Below are 18,320 nucleotides of genomic sequence, written 5' to 3'. Positions count from 1 at the left end.
TGCCTTTTAAATTGCTGGTTTATTGTTTTCTGGTAAGTAAACAATTCATTTTAGGATTATCTCTTTCCACCTACTGTAGAGTGTTATATTTACTGAAAACGTAGAGCCCAAAGCTCTAAGTTAATACTATAAGATGTGTGCTTAATTGTCATTTTGGAGCTTGGTTCTCGTATCTACCCAAAGCCTATAAATCATTCTCAAACAAGAAAATCAAGTAATTAAGCTCTCTGGCCTGAATCTGATCTATATTTTTTACCTTCAGACTAAAAAACGTATTCACTTATAGAGCTAGTTGAACTCTTTTTTAATGAACCAGGATCAGAGAAATGATTTGCTAATGCTTTCACAAACAGGGAGTATGGGAGCTGATTCCCTCCCAGTAAAACATGCCAAATCCACTGTTGTTTTCAGTTGTCTGGACAGAAAGCTAAAGCTGACATACATGGAAAAGGATGATAAAAGTATTAATAGAAGTTAATGGGGGAAAAAAAGGAAAAAAAAAGGCACCTTTTCAAATTACATCTGAGCTCTTCTTGAGATGACTCTAGGGCATGTTGCAAATTCAACAGTTTATGGTTAGTTGCCTTTTATCCTTAAAAATCACACAAAATGCCTCGCTGGTGTGGCACAATGGTTGAGTGTCGACCCATGGACCAAGAGGTCACTTGATCAATTCCCCATCAGGGCACATGCCTGGGCTGGATCCCCAATAATGGGAGTGCAGGAAGCAGCCAATCGATGTTTCTCTCATTGATGTTTCTATCTCTTTTTCCCTTTCATTTCCTCTCTAAAATCAATAAGACCATATTTAAAAAATCACACTAAACAAGCGATTATTTAGAATGAAATGATTGGTTTAATATTCATGAACTTGAGAAAGAACTGGGATTAAAATTCAGTCTTGGATCTGAATTAGCACCATCTGAATACAGAAATAATTCAATATACATGCACAAATTAGTTTTCATAACATACACAGGTAAAATATATTTGTTTTACTTGATATACTTGTTTTGAAGAACCCTCCGGGGGGGTTCAGCATATTTTTGTTATTAAGCTGGGCATGACACGGGTTGAACGCCCCTGAGTTCCAGAGCCTTAGCAAAATTAACTTCCAGCGGCTTGCCCGTGCCTTTGGTGAGCCTCAGGGATCGGATGCAACCTCTGAACCGAACGTTGATTGTCAGGCCAAACTGGTTAAGGCCATCTGAAAACAAAGCAAAGAGGGCTCAGTTCGGAAGTGCAGCCACTATACGAAGAGCATGTTTCAAAGTCAGCTGCCGGTTTGAGATTAAATTGGAAGGTTTTTAAAGTTAGTGATTCTTAGCTTTACTAAGAGTTAAACTTGTAGAGAAATATTAACTTTTTATAGTAATGTACGAGAGGCCCAATGCACAGATTCATGCACTGGTGGGGTCCCTCAGCCTGGCCAGCCAGGATCAGGCTAAAACCAGTTCTCCAATATCCCCTGAGGAGTCCTGGATTTCGAGAGGGCAGTTCTCAGGTGACACATCCTGGAATCAGGCTCCCTCCTCTTTGGTTCTGGCTGTGTCACTGGAGAACCACAGCTGCCAAGTCACCACAGCTTGGCAACTCCTGCATAGAGCATCTGCCCCCTGGTGGTCAGTGCATGTCATAGCTACTGATCGGATGGTCAAATGGTCGGATGGTCACTTAGGGTTTTATATATATAGATTATAAAATTTGGAGGCAAATATTTAAAGACATCAAACAAATCATTGGTTTAGAATAAATACTTTTAAAGTTATGACATAATGATTACATTTATTGAATAAAACAAAGCCATGGATCAAGATACTTTACTGAATTCAGGCTTTTAGTGGTTACTTATTCTATTCTTACATTGTAAAAATAAAATTCGAAAGGTAAAATTGGTTGAAAAACTTGTGCAAAATCTTCCTCTCATTAGGGAGAGACAACTGTCTCTCAGTAGGCCTACTAGGTGCTAACCAGGATATCATTTCATAGGCTTGTGAATGAAGAAAAACATTATTTTCTTTATACTATCTCAGGGTTTACCCTGATTGAAGCAGAAGTAGGTCTTCTACAATACTTGTTGAAACCTACTTGTTAAAACAGAAGCCACTTTGGAAAGAGGAGCTCTGAATTGGTCCTCATTAGAATCCTGTAGTATTTCCGCAGTCAACCACTGCTGAATATACATGCTGCTTGTTTGGTTAAGCAGAGGAGGTTAACCATAAACGGGGACAAAAGCTTCTTGCCGGAATGCTGACAGCACATTCCACGAGTCTATGTCAGTGCTGTACTTGTTAAGAGGCACTTGGCTTACTTCTCATCAAGTTGGGCTCTCTAGTTTATAGGCACTTTAGGGAACTCTCCGCAGCCCACAGGCTATTTTTAATGTGCTGGAGAGGGATTTCGAATGCACTGTTATTACTTGGGTTTCCCTGTAACATAAGTATAAACTCTAAAATAACCTAAGGGGGAAATGAGCTACATTTAACCCAATGAATTCCAGAACTTGAGGAAATAAGTTCCATAACCTTTTATGATTCCTCGGGTATATTAATTTTGAAAAATTCAGAAAGAACACCAATTCTGGCCTTGCTTATTGTTAAGTGCCTCATATCTTTTACAAGCCAAATTCATTTCCACTATCCTCCATCACCCCACGAATGAAACTTTGGGGGATATCATGAAAAGTTCAGTCTCATGTGGTTTCTGTAAGTACTATGCTCATTTTATACACTGGAAATTTGAGGGAAGGTGTTATTTATGGGAGCAGATTCTAAAGCTGGGAAGCAAGTCTACTTAAGCACACATTCTTGGGCATATTTATAGAAATATAAATGTTTTAAAAACCCTGAACACAATACGGCAAAGGCATTTTTACTGGGGTAGACAACGCTCACCTGGGAAACCTCCAACAAACACAGGGTCATTGGTGTCAGCTGATGTAGAGGCTGGGTTTGGGCTCTGGGCTTCCACCTGGTTCCCATCTACTGCCAGCTCAATGCGATGCTTGATCTTATTGGCCCTGACTTTATGCCACTGTCCATCGCACAGATGCCCTGGGACCCCGGCATCATAGACGGCAGTGAATCGGCCAGCGCCATTGTCCACGTGAAACAGAATCTAGAAAAGAGGGCATTGAACAGTCACGGACAGTTTCATGTGATGCTTCACATGATAAAAATTGGCAGGTCTCTAGGAAAGACATCAGCTGAGTAGTTTGGAATTAACATAATGAGGACATTAAAATAAAAAAACAAAAACAAAAATGACTAAAACTGCCCAGCGGGTGTGGCTTCGTGGTTGAGCATCCACATATGCAGCAGGAGGTCATTGGTTCAAAACCCGAGTCAGAGCACAAGCCTGGGTTGTGGGCTTGATCCCTGGTGAGGGGCGTGCAGGAGGCGCCAATCGATGTTACTCTCTCATCTATGTTTCTCTCTCTCTCTCTCAACCTCTCTCTCTCTCTCTCTCTCTCTCTCTCTCTCAACCTCTCTCTCTCTCTCTCTCTCTCTCTCTCTTTCCCTCTCTCTCCCTCTCTGCCCCTCCCCCCCATCAACAAATCAACAAACGACAAGTGCTCAAGAGAATGCAGAGAAAAAGGTACCCTCCTTCCTGTACTGCTGGTGGGAAGGCAGACTGGTGCAGCCACTGTGGAAAACAGTATGGAGTTTTCTCAAAAAGTTAAAAATGGAACTGCTATTTGACCCAATGATCCCACTTCTAGAAATATATCCCAAGAAACCAAAAACACCAATCAGAAAGGATATATGCACCCCTATGTTCATAGCAGCACAATTAACCATAGCTAAGATTTGGAAACAGCCTAAATGCCCATCAGCAGATGAATAGATCAGATTGGTGTCAGCTGTGGTACATGTACACAAAGGAATATTATGCTGCTATAAAAAAACAGAGAGGAAGGGAGAGAGATAGAGAGCTAGAAACATTGATAATATAATAATAGTCAAGCCGAAACCGGTTTGGTTCAGTGAATAAAGCCTCGGTCTGCGGACTGAAAGGTCCCAGGTTCGATTCCAGCAAGGGCACGTACCTTGGTTGCGGGCATATCCCCATTAGGGGGTGTGCAAGAGGCAGCTGATCGATGTTTCTCTCTCATCGACGTTTCTAGCTCTCTATCTCTCTCCCTTCCTCTCTGTAAAAAAATCAATAAAATATATTTAAAAAAAACTAGATACAGAGGCAGAGCAGCATGGAACAAATTGTCAAACTACAGCAGGAAGGCTGGGGAGGATTGGGATGGGGGAGGTGAGAGGTCAACCAAAAAACTTGTATGCATGCATATAAGCACAACCAATGGACCAAAGATACTGGGGGGTAGGAGAGACCAGGAGAAGGTCAATGGGGGGAAAAAAGGAGACATATACTACTCTTTGTTTTTAAGCAATAAAATAAAATAAATAAAAAATATGTTTTAAAATGACAAAAACTGAAACACAAACTAAAGACCAGGAGTCGCAAATTATGTTCTTTGCTTTAGGGCAGTGTTGGGAGAATTAGGCAATATGTGTGAGGCTAGGAATACATCTGCTTTTAGAAAATGTGAAATATAACTCGAGACTAGCTGACAAATAAAAGGGAAAATTCTACTATAGATCTTTTTAAAACGTGATAATTCTTAGTGAACCTTACAACATTTTCTTAAAAGACAAGTTTAGAGCGATTCATTAATTTGGCTTACAAATTCATTTTAAAAGGCTATTGGTTCTTTTTCAACTTAAGCTTTTGATGTTTTATTCATATGTGTGTGTGTTTTTCCTTTATGGATTCCATTTCATACACAGGATGGAGAGTTACATAAATTGCTTTTCTGGGGGCAGGCTTCATGGCACAGGTGCCAAAGATTTTGGACCAGAGGGCCGGTTCAATTCTTAACAGTGCAGCACTTAGATTGGTAGTTCTTGCCTAAATGAGAAAAAGCTGTTTTCAGTAACACAGAACGGGTCCCTGAAATTCGAGATGACAGAATTCTTTTGAAGCGGATGAAGAAAAGAAACACACTGAAACATTAAAAACACTCCATCTGGCAGCACTTCTGACAAGGTGAAAGAAGCAGGAGTTTTAAGAAGATTGAAAGTACAGGAAAATACATGAAAAGTTTGTAAACTGTGCAGTGGTGTAAATGTTAGTTAAGATTTAACTGTATTGGGAGGAGTTTGCAGTGGCGGGAGCATGGTGAGGAATCCAGGGGCATGGTAGTGGAACCCGATACCCTGACAAATTGATGGTAACTGTAATTATAAGCAGGTGATGACGTGAAGTTTATTCCAAGAGGTAGGGAAAGCGTGTTTTGAAAATCTGGCAAAACTATTAAGTGTTGCTTATTTGTTCCCCCTTTAGCCTCTATGTTCCTGGATCTTTTTGCTTTATTTCCTTTGACAATGGTTTGAAGGTCCAGAAGAGGCAAGGAGGAGGCAAAGAACTACTGCATATTTTGGGTCATGATGTGGTGTTTCTTCTTGGGAGGCAAAAGTACTATGAGTGGAAATACGAGCAGAGTTGAAGTATGATGCCTATTGAATAGTCAGAAAGAAAACGTGTGAAATTTCTTGCTTTGCCTTCCTCTTTTTACCTGCCCCCTATCTTACAAAGTGTATACATACAGGTAGCCCTGTTATCATTGTAATTAGCTAGTTAATATGAATAAAGGAAAGAAACAAAGTCACCTGGGAAGCTTGTAAGCATGGTCACCTGGGAGCTTCACCAGGAAACTATAGCTTCACACCACATTCTTCCTCCCACAACCCCATCAGAAGAGTGGAAATCTTGGAAAGTTAACTTATTAGTTTGAAGAAGTTAAAATCCCCCGAAGAATTACCTTGCTATCTTTTTTTGTTTGTTTGTTAATCCTTACCTAAGGATATGTTTACATGATTTTTAGGGGGAGTGGAGGAGAGAAAGGAGAGAAACATCGATGTGAGAGAAACACATAGATTGGTTGCCTCCTGCATGAGCTCCAACCAGAGCCCATACGAGGGAGGAGCCTGAAACCAAGATATGTGCCCTTGACCAGAATCGAATCCTGGACACTTTTGTTCGCTCTACCCATTGAGCAAAACTGGCTAGGGTTCTCTCACTGTCTTGTTTTCTCTTGTTCCATGGCCCACACTTGCCTTTGTGTTTGTGCGTTCTTTCTCCACAACCATATGACCTCACACACAGATGGTGTATTGGACTGTGGAGCAGAAACTATGGGCAGTGGCCTTTATTCTGACCCTGCTGAAGACACGGTTAGTTTTTCCATGTTAGAACAGAGGGAAAAGGGACCATTGGAAATGCAGGGGTTTATTTTCCACCCAAATAAATATCAGTCATCCTCCTGTTCGAGTCTCAGGAAATTCTTTTCCTCCTGATATTGCAAGAACTCCACTGCCAATGGTAATAGTCCCGCTGCAGGGGCTGTGAATAGGCAGCCAAGGAGTAAAGAGGTGTTTAATTGGACCATCCATTGTAAGCAAATTGACAAACTATATCATATAAATTTATTTTAACTTTTTTCTTTTCTGAAATAGTATATAGATGCTTTTAAATAGAAATTGAGACACCAATTTCCAGCTATCCACCTATTACTATAAGAGGCAAAGAATGATTTTAGACAATCAAAGACCCCTATTTTCTTCTCCACTAAAATCAAGAGTTTCATAAACTGTGTTCACAAAGAGGATAAGAACAATAAGAGCTTCAGCAAAAGATCTAAAACTATTCAGCTCATTATTAGTCAACACAATTGGCTTACTGTAGGATTAACACATTTAAAGTTTACATTGATCTACAGTAAAGTGGGTTAAAACACACATGATTGAGATGGCCCCTGAAGAATGAAAATATACAATCTAGCTTTCTCTCTTTAAAGAACAAAGCTTCGTGAAGAAATCAGAACTATGTAGACAGCTGCCGCTTACCTTTTCATCAATCATTTCAATACCCATTCCATCCATTTTCTGGCTGCTGATTCCCAGGAGAACCCCAGTGGTTCTAGTTGTGCGGAATTCAAATTCCACAAGAAGGTCCAATCCCACTTTGAACCCACCAACTGTAAAATAAAGATTAAAAAAACCGTAGATTAGAGTTTAGGGATCTGTATAATGGAACCGTTTTATTAGATTTCAATTCAGATGTTAGCCAATTAAATAACTAAGTTACAAACTTTCTTATAGCTTGTACTTCCACTATTATATTATATTATATTCTTGAAGAAAGAAACAGCATCTTATTTACAATACTTCTGTTGCCCATGATGACCTCTACATATTATGTGCTCAGTCATTTTTTTTTTTTTTTTCCCTAACGACAAGTGTATGTGACTGTGGTAACAATGGGTCTGGATATTACATCTTAATATATATAATGCCATATCTTTTGGTTATTATATAGAATGCATTTCATATTATTCTTTCTAAATTGTACCTTCACCATAAGTGATTCAGATCTGCACTGGAAATGTTCATTGAAGAGAGGGAGATACTTAATGAAAGATACTTAGGGAAAGGTGTCAGTCATTGATCAAGTAATAGAGCCATGGAAGGAATTGAAAAAAAGAACTAAAAATGTTATCTCCATGAAGGTAGACAGGGAACACTTAAAAGTAGATAAGTTATATGGTATAAACAAATGAACCTTCTTGCAGGATTATATTTATCTTGCCATTATTGAATGCCAGGGAAATGGATGAAATAAAGTTCTAAATAGCCTTTTACTTTACTTTTTCTATTAGTTCTTATCAGAATCAGTTACATTCATCTGTAAGAGGCATTTTTATCGCTTCTATAGGCTTTTATTCCTGGATTAAATAAAGGATATTAGTTTAGAATCCCAGGGATGTTCATGCTTCCACACAAGCAAGACATGAATATTTGTTCCTAATTAATATTCATCAGGAAGCAAATAGCAAATGAAAGCACCTCACCTGCTTTGGCAAAACCTGTTCCATCAAAATAGGTGCCTTTCTGAGCATTTGCAAAACATGTCCCAACATGGAAGCTGGAGGTTGGCCGCTCCAGGTCCACAGGGGCCTCTGCCATGTGAAGGTTCCTGAAGCAGCCATCGATGCTGTAGGTCACCTGGGAGTCAGATCAGAAGAAACAAAATCAAGCTTTGCCTCTACATGGAATGCACTCATTTATGGGGTGTTCTAAGCATGTCATCATCAGCCATTTGTCTTAAAGCACCCCCAAATTGCCTGAATCTGCACTCTCACCCCAAGCTTCATAGCATGAGCCCGGAATATGATCATTCTGATATTCTAAATACTGCATAGAGCAATGGACTCATATGGGTTTCATAACTAATTAGCCTGCATTTTTACCAATAAATTTTCCACCTTACTATATATACATTTTGCCATAAGTGTTGAAATTCTGTTTGAAAAGATAATTAGGTTTGGTTCAGTGTGTTTTCCTTATGAAAACCTAACAAAAGCCATGAATTCTTTCCTAAGAAAATGTACCTACACATAAAACTTGGAAGCCTGCATGAAACACCCAAAGTTTAGGGAATTATAGAAATTAATCAATTATTCTTGGCTCCATTATATTTCATCTGGTTTCAGGAATGCAATTTAATCACCCTTGTCATGCTAACTTCAGATGCTCTCTGATAGGGTTGGGCAGCATATCCAACCTCTCTGAGAGGAAGGCAATGCTGGCCAACCATAAGAGGAGCCATGATGAACCATGGTCTTTGATGAAGGTCAGCTCTAATTTACCATGTGTTCTGATTTGAGCATAGAATGAATGTGTCACATTTGCATGTCCTGTTTTCTCTAAAAACACAAATCTCCTCCGCTTCTTAAATGAATGTTTTCTGAAGCAAACCAGATCACACATTCTAACAAAAACTTTATGTTGTAAATATTGATTAACAAAATTGTTCAGACTTTACATTCTGAATCCCATAATGGACAACTGTAATCTAAATACTGCATCTCTCAATGTTTGCTAAATCTCTAATTTTGAAACAAACCCTCAATACTATCTCTATCATCCTCCTTGTTGTCCCATGCTTTCTTTGTGCTTGGGACTCCTCCACATTAAATACATTACCTCACTCAACCTTTACAGCAACCTCATTTGCTTGGTATTATTATTATTTAATTTTACAAAAGAGGAAACCATGTCAGTGAGAGAGTAGGTAAATTGCTTAAGATCACACAGCCAATCAACAGTAAATTAGGCATTCAAAACAGGAGAGTTTGACTGCAGGATCCACCCTCTGTCCCGTGATATTGCCTCTCCTAGTCCAATATGTCTGGAAGACCTTCCATCACTTCTCAGAAAAGATGATTTCCTGTATAATTTTAAATGATCATTGTCCAATGGGACCTAATAATAAAAAATACATCCATGACCGAGTCAGATTATTTAGGCCGCAAAGAAACAAATTAGACACTTACGGGGCCGATTCTCCGGGTAGTGTAGTTGATGGGTAGCCCACCAACATACAACATTCCCACCACATCCAGGATGTCAGCCTTCTTGGGACTGATGGTTCTGTTGGAGGCATCGTCTACATAAAGAATTCCTTCTTGCTTAACCCGAGTAATCTTAATCTACAACAAGAGGAGCCATCAGTGCCAATCATGGATACATTTCAAATATGCAGAGGGTAAGATATGAGCGCTTGAAGGGTATTCCTCAGGAAAAGCAAAATAACTGAGTGCCTAGATGTGCTAAGCCCATCATTGAAGTGAAATTAAAGCTATTTTATAAAATATCTCAAATTCTGTGTGTGTGTGTGTGTGTGTGTGTGTGTGTGTGTGTGTGTGTTTCCCCATTACTGCCATCTGGGAAAGAGCACAAAATCTTCCTGGGTGAGTTTTAGATTGAAGACTCTTCCAGAGGCTGCCAAGTAAGCATGTTGCAAGGAGCCAGGCAGATTGAGAGCCCTGCCATGATTCCGTGAGCTGCAAAATCCATGTCTGTTTTTAAAAGTGCATTCGTTTGATTGAGCAAAGCCTGGGCTCTCTAGCACAATTTCAGATATGCTGCATCCCTCTGCCTAGCAGGCCCTCCTCCCATGGAACTGATGGGAGGGCAGAACATCCAGGCTGCACCGCTGTTTCTGCAGCAGCTGATGAGCGCAAAGTCAGGAGGAAGATGGAAAGTTGGCTGATGCTGAGACTGCAGCAGTGGAGTGAATTATCTTCTGGGACAGAGTGAGAAAGAGGTATGAAGACCAGCTCCAGCATAAGATCCTTGAGTCTGAATTAAGAAAAATATGCATGGAATCCTGTGAAAAGCTGTGGGTGGGGGGTAGAGGGTGGTTGGGGAGCAGGAGAGGTTAGAAGGGGTCAATGTGGGAAACAGGGGGATATATGTAATACTTTCAACAATATTTTAAAAAAGTGAATCTACATCTGGATGAGAAGAATTTAGGACTTCCTTTTACACTTATTCTGATTTGGGAAGTAATGAAAAAAAAAACCTTCAAAAATAAAATCCCTTCTTAATGTGGCTATTTATTGTATTTTAAACTTGCTTTCTTAATCCCAGGGTAATTGTGGTCCAACAATGTCTTTTTCTCAAGTGTTATATTTTATTATTCTATTTGCCAAAGATGAGAATACACCTCAAGAAAACTGCCTTAATAAACATCAATATTTGCAAGTTATAAGCTCCCAAGAAAATATAAAGATTCCACGTTTTTATTTCCAAGATAACAAATTGGCTGACATTGCACTTTTATTATATAGTTTTAGGTTCTTTGGCTTTAAAAAAAATATTTTTATTGATTTGAGAGAGGAAGGGAGAAAGAGAGGGTGCTAGAAATATCAATGATGAGAGAATCATCGATCGACTCTCCCTGCACACCCCACACTTGGAACAGAGCCTGCAACCTGGACATGTGCCCTGACTGAATTGAACCGTGACCACCTGGTTCACAGGTTGATGCTCAACCACTGAGCCATACTGGCGGGAAGGTTTTCTGCCTTTTAATATGATATGCTAATCACACAAAATGTTAAATGAGCATTTAACAAGTCCAAGTATGTCAACATATAAAATACACCATCTAATAACATTATACCCTAAAAATTAAACATTTTATTGCTGTACCTAGGGAAGCTTTACTTAATAGGTTATCACAGGTGCAGAAACAAACTCGGAGTTCTCATTTTAACCAGGCAGTATATTATCTATTTGTAGTCATGCCAAAAAGAGGTAAGCCGGCAAATGAGCCTTCTGTGCCCATAATAGTACCAGTTTCTGGGTGTAAGGCCAACCTTTTAAATGTTGTTCCAAATGACTGTCAGTGGAAATGATATCTTGGAGCCCTTTAAACATGATACAATGGATTCCAGGACTCTGGGTTTTTACAGACCAGTATGGGGTGGAATAGGAGGGTAAGTCTTAAGGCTCATTTTAGTATTGCCAGCTTTTAAGTTTGCCAAATACAATTTCATAAAAGAGAGGCCATTTTGCTACCTTAAGAGTAGAAAAATGTAATCTCAGAATAAATATTATTCCTTTAATTGAATTCGTAGTGCTTTATGATTAACGTGCCTTATTGCCCAGGTTTCCTGCTTCCAGCAGCAAGAATGTCTTCAGCTTCCTGGCCCTGGTCTGTGGGCAGATGTTTGGGAGGCACAGCTGTATAGAAACGATGGGATCTCATAGCACGTGATGAGGCATGTATGTGGTCAAATAAAACCTACCCAGGTTGGATCACATTTCCAAGGTTGGCAGTCAAGTACAGCCCTTGCTTTATTTTTAGCCTTGGCCAAATTCCAGGAGCACCAAGTCAATGTCTGCACTGGCAAAATACAACTGGCAACAGGGGAACGCCAAAGGCTGCCAGCAAGTACTCGCCTTGCAGGGCACTGCCAACCACCTGGGACCGTTACCTTATGCCACTGGCCATCGTTGATTTTGGTGGGGATCATGGTGTTGGTGTCGCCGCTTCCTAAGTCATAACTGAAGTAGGGAAATCCGTTTCTCAGCTGGACTGTAGCAAAATCGGCATGATTGATCCGAGCCATGTAGAAAAGCAAGCCCGATTCAGCCTCCGTGCGTACTTCAAATTCAATGGTGAGGCTGTGAAATCAAGGCATGCAAAGTCACACAGGAGAACGAGAGCCTTCTGATTCTAAGACAGAGTGGCATCTGAACATGAGTAAGTTTTCAGACAGGACAGTTAAACCTTTCCCAAGCTGAGGACTTTCCAGGTCTGCTGATTTCCTAAACCGGCTCCTTAGGCATCGACAAATAGAATTCTATTCTCTACTGTACTCAGTGAATTTCAAACAAGCTCACCTCATTTATTAATAAAGGCAGTTGATTAAACCTGAATAAATGCAAATAGTGCTTCCACTTATTGCTTCTTGCCTCATACAGCAGAATACATACCGGTTTTTAACTTTGGTGTCATCAAATGCAATTGCAATGTGACTGTTTTTTGAGAGCCCAAACTGCTTGCTTCCCATCAAAAGAGCTGGTTCTGATTCTGCAACACAAGGACCCTGTAAAATACCAAGAGAGAAAGTGAGGAGATTATGGGCTCTGTTCTTAAAAAAAGTAATACTGCTAATCATTTCTTATATTTTAGTTTAATGTCGTCACATAATCTTTTTAAGTTCTTTAAGAATAAAAACAGTCTCTCATTCCTCTCTGTATCCTGCCTCATAGCAGGGAGTTATTATTAAACATTCACTGAATGGGAATCTATTTTCTTATATTGCACCCTTGAATTGCCAAATAAAAATTCAATGATTAATTCATGTTTTCATTACCCTCTGAAGAAAAATACTGCTTATATTTCTGAGAAAACTGGCATCCCCTTTTCAATCAGGAAGAGTTTTATTCTTAGAAGATCGGACAAGGACAATGAAAAGCTGTCCACAAACACGTGTTCCGTCTGCCCTCCCCATCTCTCACTCTCACCATGTTAAATTTTCTTGAAAATTATCTGTCTACTAGAAGGTTTCCAGGAATATAGACTTTCAAGATGGTGTCAGCCCATTCAGGCCCTTAAGCAGTTGCTAGGCAACCCAGCACTTTTTAAAAAATGTAACCCTCCGAACACCGTTTCATCTGCCACTGTTCAAAGATCAACTTCCTGGGGTGCTGATGAGAGAAAGCTGGGTGCAGGGCCACCTTCAGAGGGCTGACACCCACACGTCACCGGCCTCCATGCTCTGCCGTCACTGACTTGACATTCTTAATACTTTTTGAACAAGGGGCCCTCATTTCCATTTTGCTCTGGTCCCTGCAAATGACAGAGCCAGTCTTGGCAGGGTGGACCGTATTTGGCTGCTGTAACCCTCAGCTCAATAGCTAATCAAAGCTCCTCAAATTACCAAGCCACCATTCCTTTCTCTTCTGCATTTTCACAAAAGAGCTCGTTGCACAGGCTGCTCAGGAAGTCTTTGAGAACATGCAGTCCAGGAGAAAATAAATAACCTGCACTCTCTCATCAGTGCATCTGGTTTTAAGATCTGCACTTCATCGCTCTGGCTGGGCCACTGCCCCCGTGAGCGCTGACTCAGCATCGGCTCTCCAAAGGCCCCAGGCAGGCTCCGGAGGCAGAGTGTTCTTTCCAAGCAGCGCACCTCGGAGATTATCATCCGCACACAGGACATTTTTGCTCGATGAGGAAAGGCCTGGCTCTCTGTGCTCTGGGGCTCAGTCAAATGGAGCACTCTGCCCCAGCAGGGGAAAGGCGTTGAGTGTTCATAAAATTGGTCCTCGTGGAAGTAGTATTACCCTTCTTGCTTTCCAGGAGATGCTCAGTGACAAAGGGCAGACTGTTGCTGATATTTACACAGATATGTAAAAACCCAGTGGGAAGGCCAGCAAAGCGTTATTTATTCACACAGTGGAATGGCCTCTCCAGAATCAACGTGTGGTGTGGCACCTTTCTTATTACCCTGACTGCAAAACAGGCCCAAATGACTAGCCAGGCTTAATGTAGCTTAATGTCTCAGCCTTCAATGACGCTATTAGTACAACCGGAGTCATTTTTCTTCCTCTCACAGTATTTCTGTACAGAGGACCTCGCTACACACACAATCATCCTACAGTTCTCCTGAGAAATCTCCCAGCATCCTGTCTGCTGGGAGCCCATCAGGGGCAGAAGGTGACTAACACATCTCTAAACCATCAGCTCTGAAAACGGAGGGATGAAAACAGTCCATGGATGCTGAGGAATTAAGAACCAACAATGTGCAGCCTAAAAGAAAACCATTGGCACATTATTTCCATGTTCTTGTAACCACTGCGGTCACTCATCTCGTTACTGCAAATAAGTGAAATAACTTTCTAATATAATTTTTTAAATGATCAAAAGCAGTGATTGTGAAGATTAGGTATTTTATGGGTCACAGCTGTTCACCATGAAGACCCTTTGTCTTTAGATATTTAGGGCCTTGTGGCCAGGGCACCAAGACAGCCTGGCTTGCTGGTAGGCTGGACAGGCATGACCAACACGCCCTGAGGTTAGCAGAAAGCAGTTCTCCGTCAGTACAAAGGAAAACCTTTGACCAGAAAAGGATGGCGGTTTGGCAAGCATTCCATGACACACCACTAAACCCTTAGGAAGAAGAATGCCTCTTGGAGGGGTCCTGCTTCACTGTTGCAGAAGATGGACCTTGAGCAGCAATGGAAGCAGAGGCTAATAACAGTGTTCTCAGATCGGTCAGCGCTGTAGCAGATAGTGGGAACGAACAGATCACTCTACTAGAGAACCTCAGAGTTTAAAGCCGTTATGTTCATTGTTTGTTAAGGACATCCATATGGATGTTTACTGTCATCAGTTTGCAATGGGATGGATAGTATAGATATTGCTCTAATCAAACCTCTATTGCCTTCCTTTATAAAACGGGACTTAGATGGGGTCATCGAAAAGGGTTTATATGGACCTATTTAAAGGCTTACATGGAAGACAGTCTTCCAAACTCTAATCTGGTAATGTTTTCGCGCAAGTCGGGCCTGGTTGGCGTCTGCTCTGCATCACTTTCCCTGGGCTGAATCTGAAACTAGGAACAGAAAGCTTCTAGCAGTTGGTCTGCCTGCTGTATCCTCCTCTTCCCTCTGGCCCCTCAGAGGGCGGGACTGCTCACTCTGACTCTCCAGGGTCTTTTTTCTTTCTAACCTTTTAAAGGGGAAATTTTGAGATGGGACAGAAAGCGCCTTGTGGTTTCCACAACCATATAATGACCTTGTCATTAAGGACATGTTCAACACTGTTTCCCATAGAAATCTAGGCTAAGAAAGAGGGTAGGAGGGTCTTATAATTTTAAAGAATAGTTATTGCATAATGATGCTTTCTCCTCCAAGCCAAAGTGAGCTTGAGCGAAGGTATCATTTTTATGGGTGTGATACTGTACCTGTGTTATGTGGGAAACACTGATCTCTGAAATGTGTTAAAACAACAGATAATAATAATAAAAAAAATTTCCCTGACAGGAGAGGCTCATCAATCTCAACATGTTACCATCCTGCCACCTAGTGGGGACTCTTTAAAGTACCACGAGTCCATGAGGAAAGAGACACTAGGAAAGGACAGGATCTGCCTGCTTCCTGTTTGTCTCTGTCGCACAGGTGACAAGTTGTGGACAGACAAGAGTGGGGTGGGGAGTCTTAATGTGGCTGCGTCCTGTGGGTAAAGCAGTGGCGGAGAGGGTGATGAAGGAAGTCACGTGTGGGCCATGTGAAAGTGCAGCTGATTAGCAATGGGGCGAGAACACCTTCACCCTCCCTTTACCACTCATTCAACTTTGGGTCAGGATAAAGCAGTGGTCATTCAACTGCTGGCTGTGGGCTGACATTTGGAAATGAGTTTTGGCTTCAGGATAGTATATGACTGGTGGTTCCACAACTGGCATCTTTGTTCTTGAAAGCACCGAATGACAAATGATCATAAAATAGCATGTTTTTTTTTTGTTGTTGTTTGCTTTTATTTTGTTTTGTTTTCATGAGTCAATAACCCCTGTAACAACTATGGGCTAAAACCACATGTGAGAAGTTGTGGTTTCTTTGTGACCATGTTTTTTACAGACGAATTCTAAGGGGAAGAGACTCTTTGAAGCACTGACTTCAGCATTTTGAAATATAAAATCCCCACTCAAGCTGTTTATTGAGAAAACAAATATGCTAGTTCCCTGCACATGAGCTCTTTTGGTAAGTACTGGACATTTGCAGTAACATTTATACACTAATGCCTGGATAGACTGCCTGCAGTATAGAAAATGTGTATTTCCCCTTTAAATACATATCAGTATCCAATTGATTTATCTATCCTTCAGCCTGGACTGTACTTAGCTTTTAAATTTGTAGCATCAAAGCTGGTGGAGAAATAGCTTTCTTTGCTTTATTCTTTCCCTCTCTGCTCACTTTCCCCCGTCCAACTCTCAAGAGCCCTTAAGAGCACAGGAACTCTCGATGGCTACTTAACATGGCTCTATTAGTGCTCCTGTTCTAAACTAAGTTCAATTTTCTAATAAGAACCAAGTGAAATGCAGTCAGCTTGTTGTATACCGAACCATGCAGGCCACACAGGCATATAGTTGCAGAGAGTTTGCCACATTTCGACAAAAATCAGTCATACGACATGTCCAGTCTCTTATTTACCCTCATCCTTTGCCATCTTCCACGAGAAACATCCACAGCAACAATATGTAGAAATGTTCCCTTCAGTACTAAGTGGACTAATGAGTAAAAGAGAGTATAAAGGGAAGATTCCACCACACTATCAATGAGATGATACGTGTAAAATGCTTTCTGGTCTATGGTGCTCTGATGGGTGTTTATAATAGGATTGACATAATCTATTCCACAGGGCAGGGACTTCTCAAGATATTCTTAAATTGCCCTGTAGTCGGAACTGTCCTCATGCTGTAAGTTGCTGGTGGAAGGTGTGTGATGGTGAAAAGAAGAAAATGGCCCAACTGGTGTGGCTCAGTGGTTGAGTGTCAACCTATGAACCAAAAGGTCATAGTTCACTCCCTGGTCAGGGCACATGCCCAGGTTGCAGGCTCAACTGTTAGTAGGGGGCATGTAGGAGGCAGCCAATCAATGATCCTCTCTCATCATTGATGTCTCTATCTCTATCTCCATCTCCCCTCATCTCTGAAATCAATAAAAATATATATTTAAAAAAGAAGAAGAAAACGAAGGAACTGAGACTAGGAGATAGTTTCTACCAATGGTGCTAAAACAAACAGGAGACTCACACACAAGCAGTTCTCACTTCAGGAATTAAGTCATAAGTCTTAATTCTTAAATAAACTCTGATTTAAAGTGCTTTCCTCTCTTACATAATGTCACAAGTATGTCATCATTATTTTATATCATTTCAATCACAAGATTTTTAAATATAAGAGTGCGGTGACATATTTAAATTTGCATTTGACGGACCTGTTTCACACTTGTAGGTACCACTAGCCATTTTGTTTGGTTGAAGTTTAATGTGTCTCCTGCCATGCTTCCAGTGTTCCATCTTGAAAGCCAGCGGGCTCTATTTGCAGCTCACACTCGGCACAGATCTTGACTGACCTCCACACATATTTGTTTACTGTGTGATTTATGTTAATGTCTCTTTCTCAAATCTCTGGCTTTTGGCTTCTCCCTCTCTCTCCTTTTCCCTCTCTCTGGGTAGCAATGATGAAATCTTATTCACCTTTGCATAATGATTTGTTATAAAATAAATTGTCAAACCTTTAACTTATTTTATTTATTTTCCAACTAGAGGCCTGGTGCATGAAATTCATGCCCAGATAGGGTCCCTAGGCCTGGCTAGCGATCAGGTTGATCAGGGCCTCTGGCTGCGGTCCAAGGCCCTTCTTCATTCCACGATGCCCTTTGGTGGTCAGCATACATCATAGTGAGCGATCAAACTCCCATCTCCCCGTTGAACTCCCAAGGGGACACTTTACATGTTAACTTTATATATATATATATATATATATATATATATATATATATATATATATAAAATAGTTTACATCCAATATTATTTTGTATTAGTTTCAGGTTAGTTTAGCATAGTGGTTAGATAATCAGATTCTTTATAAAGTATTTCTTCTGATATTTCTAGTACCCACTTAGCACCATACCTAGTTTTTACAACATTAAAGACAATATTCTCTATGTTGTACTTAACATCCCTGTGAATATTTTGTAACTATCAGATTGTACTTCTTAATCCCTTCACAGTTTTTACCCAGTCCTCCAATATCCCTCCCCTCTGGCACACATCAGTCTGTTCTCTGTATCTATGAGTCTGTTTCAATTTTGTTTGTTTATTTTCAAAGGCTTCCACATATATTATCTCATTTGATTCTTACAGTAATCCCTCATGGTAGGCAAGGT

General features: G+C 40.6%; 1 protein-coding gene across 6 annotated transcripts in view; it reads right to left on the bottom strand.

Annotated features, from left to right (window-relative positions):
- Window positions 1-833: 833 nt before the first annotated feature.
- The window catches only part of LAMA2 (laminin subunit alpha 2), a 453,474-nt gene continuing 435,987 nt past the window's right edge, over window positions 834-18,320 (bottom strand). For all 6 annotated transcript variants that reach the window (XM_036413664.2, XM_036413665.2, XM_045573302.1 and 3 more), the window contains 7 exons: window positions 12,360-12,472; window positions 11,858-12,047; window positions 9,407-9,562; window positions 7,922-8,075; window positions 6,918-7,048; window positions 2,895-3,117; window positions 834-1,207 (listed from right to left, as the gene is read on the bottom strand). In XM_036413664.2, coding sequence (XP_036269557.1) covers window positions 1,053-1,207; window positions 2,895-3,117; window positions 6,918-7,048; window positions 7,922-8,075; window positions 9,407-9,562; window positions 11,858-12,047; window positions 12,360-12,472 — 1,122 coding nt within the window. In that variant the 3' untranslated portion in view covers window positions 834-1,052. The remainder of the gene's footprint in view (window positions 1,208-2,894; window positions 3,118-6,917; window positions 7,049-7,921; window positions 8,076-9,406; window positions 9,563-11,857; window positions 12,048-12,359; window positions 12,473-18,320) is intronic.

Source organism: Pipistrellus kuhlii, unplaced genomic scaffold, assembly GCF_014108245.1.
Source record: "Pipistrellus kuhlii isolate mPipKuh1 unplaced genomic scaffold, mPipKuh1.p scaffold_m20_p_5, whole genome shotgun sequence".
Lineage (NCBI taxonomy): Eukaryota > Metazoa > Chordata > Mammalia > Chiroptera > Vespertilionidae > Pipistrellus > Pipistrellus kuhlii.
Note: the sequence above shows the minus strand (reverse complement) of the source record. Positions and strands in the feature narration are given on the sequence as shown.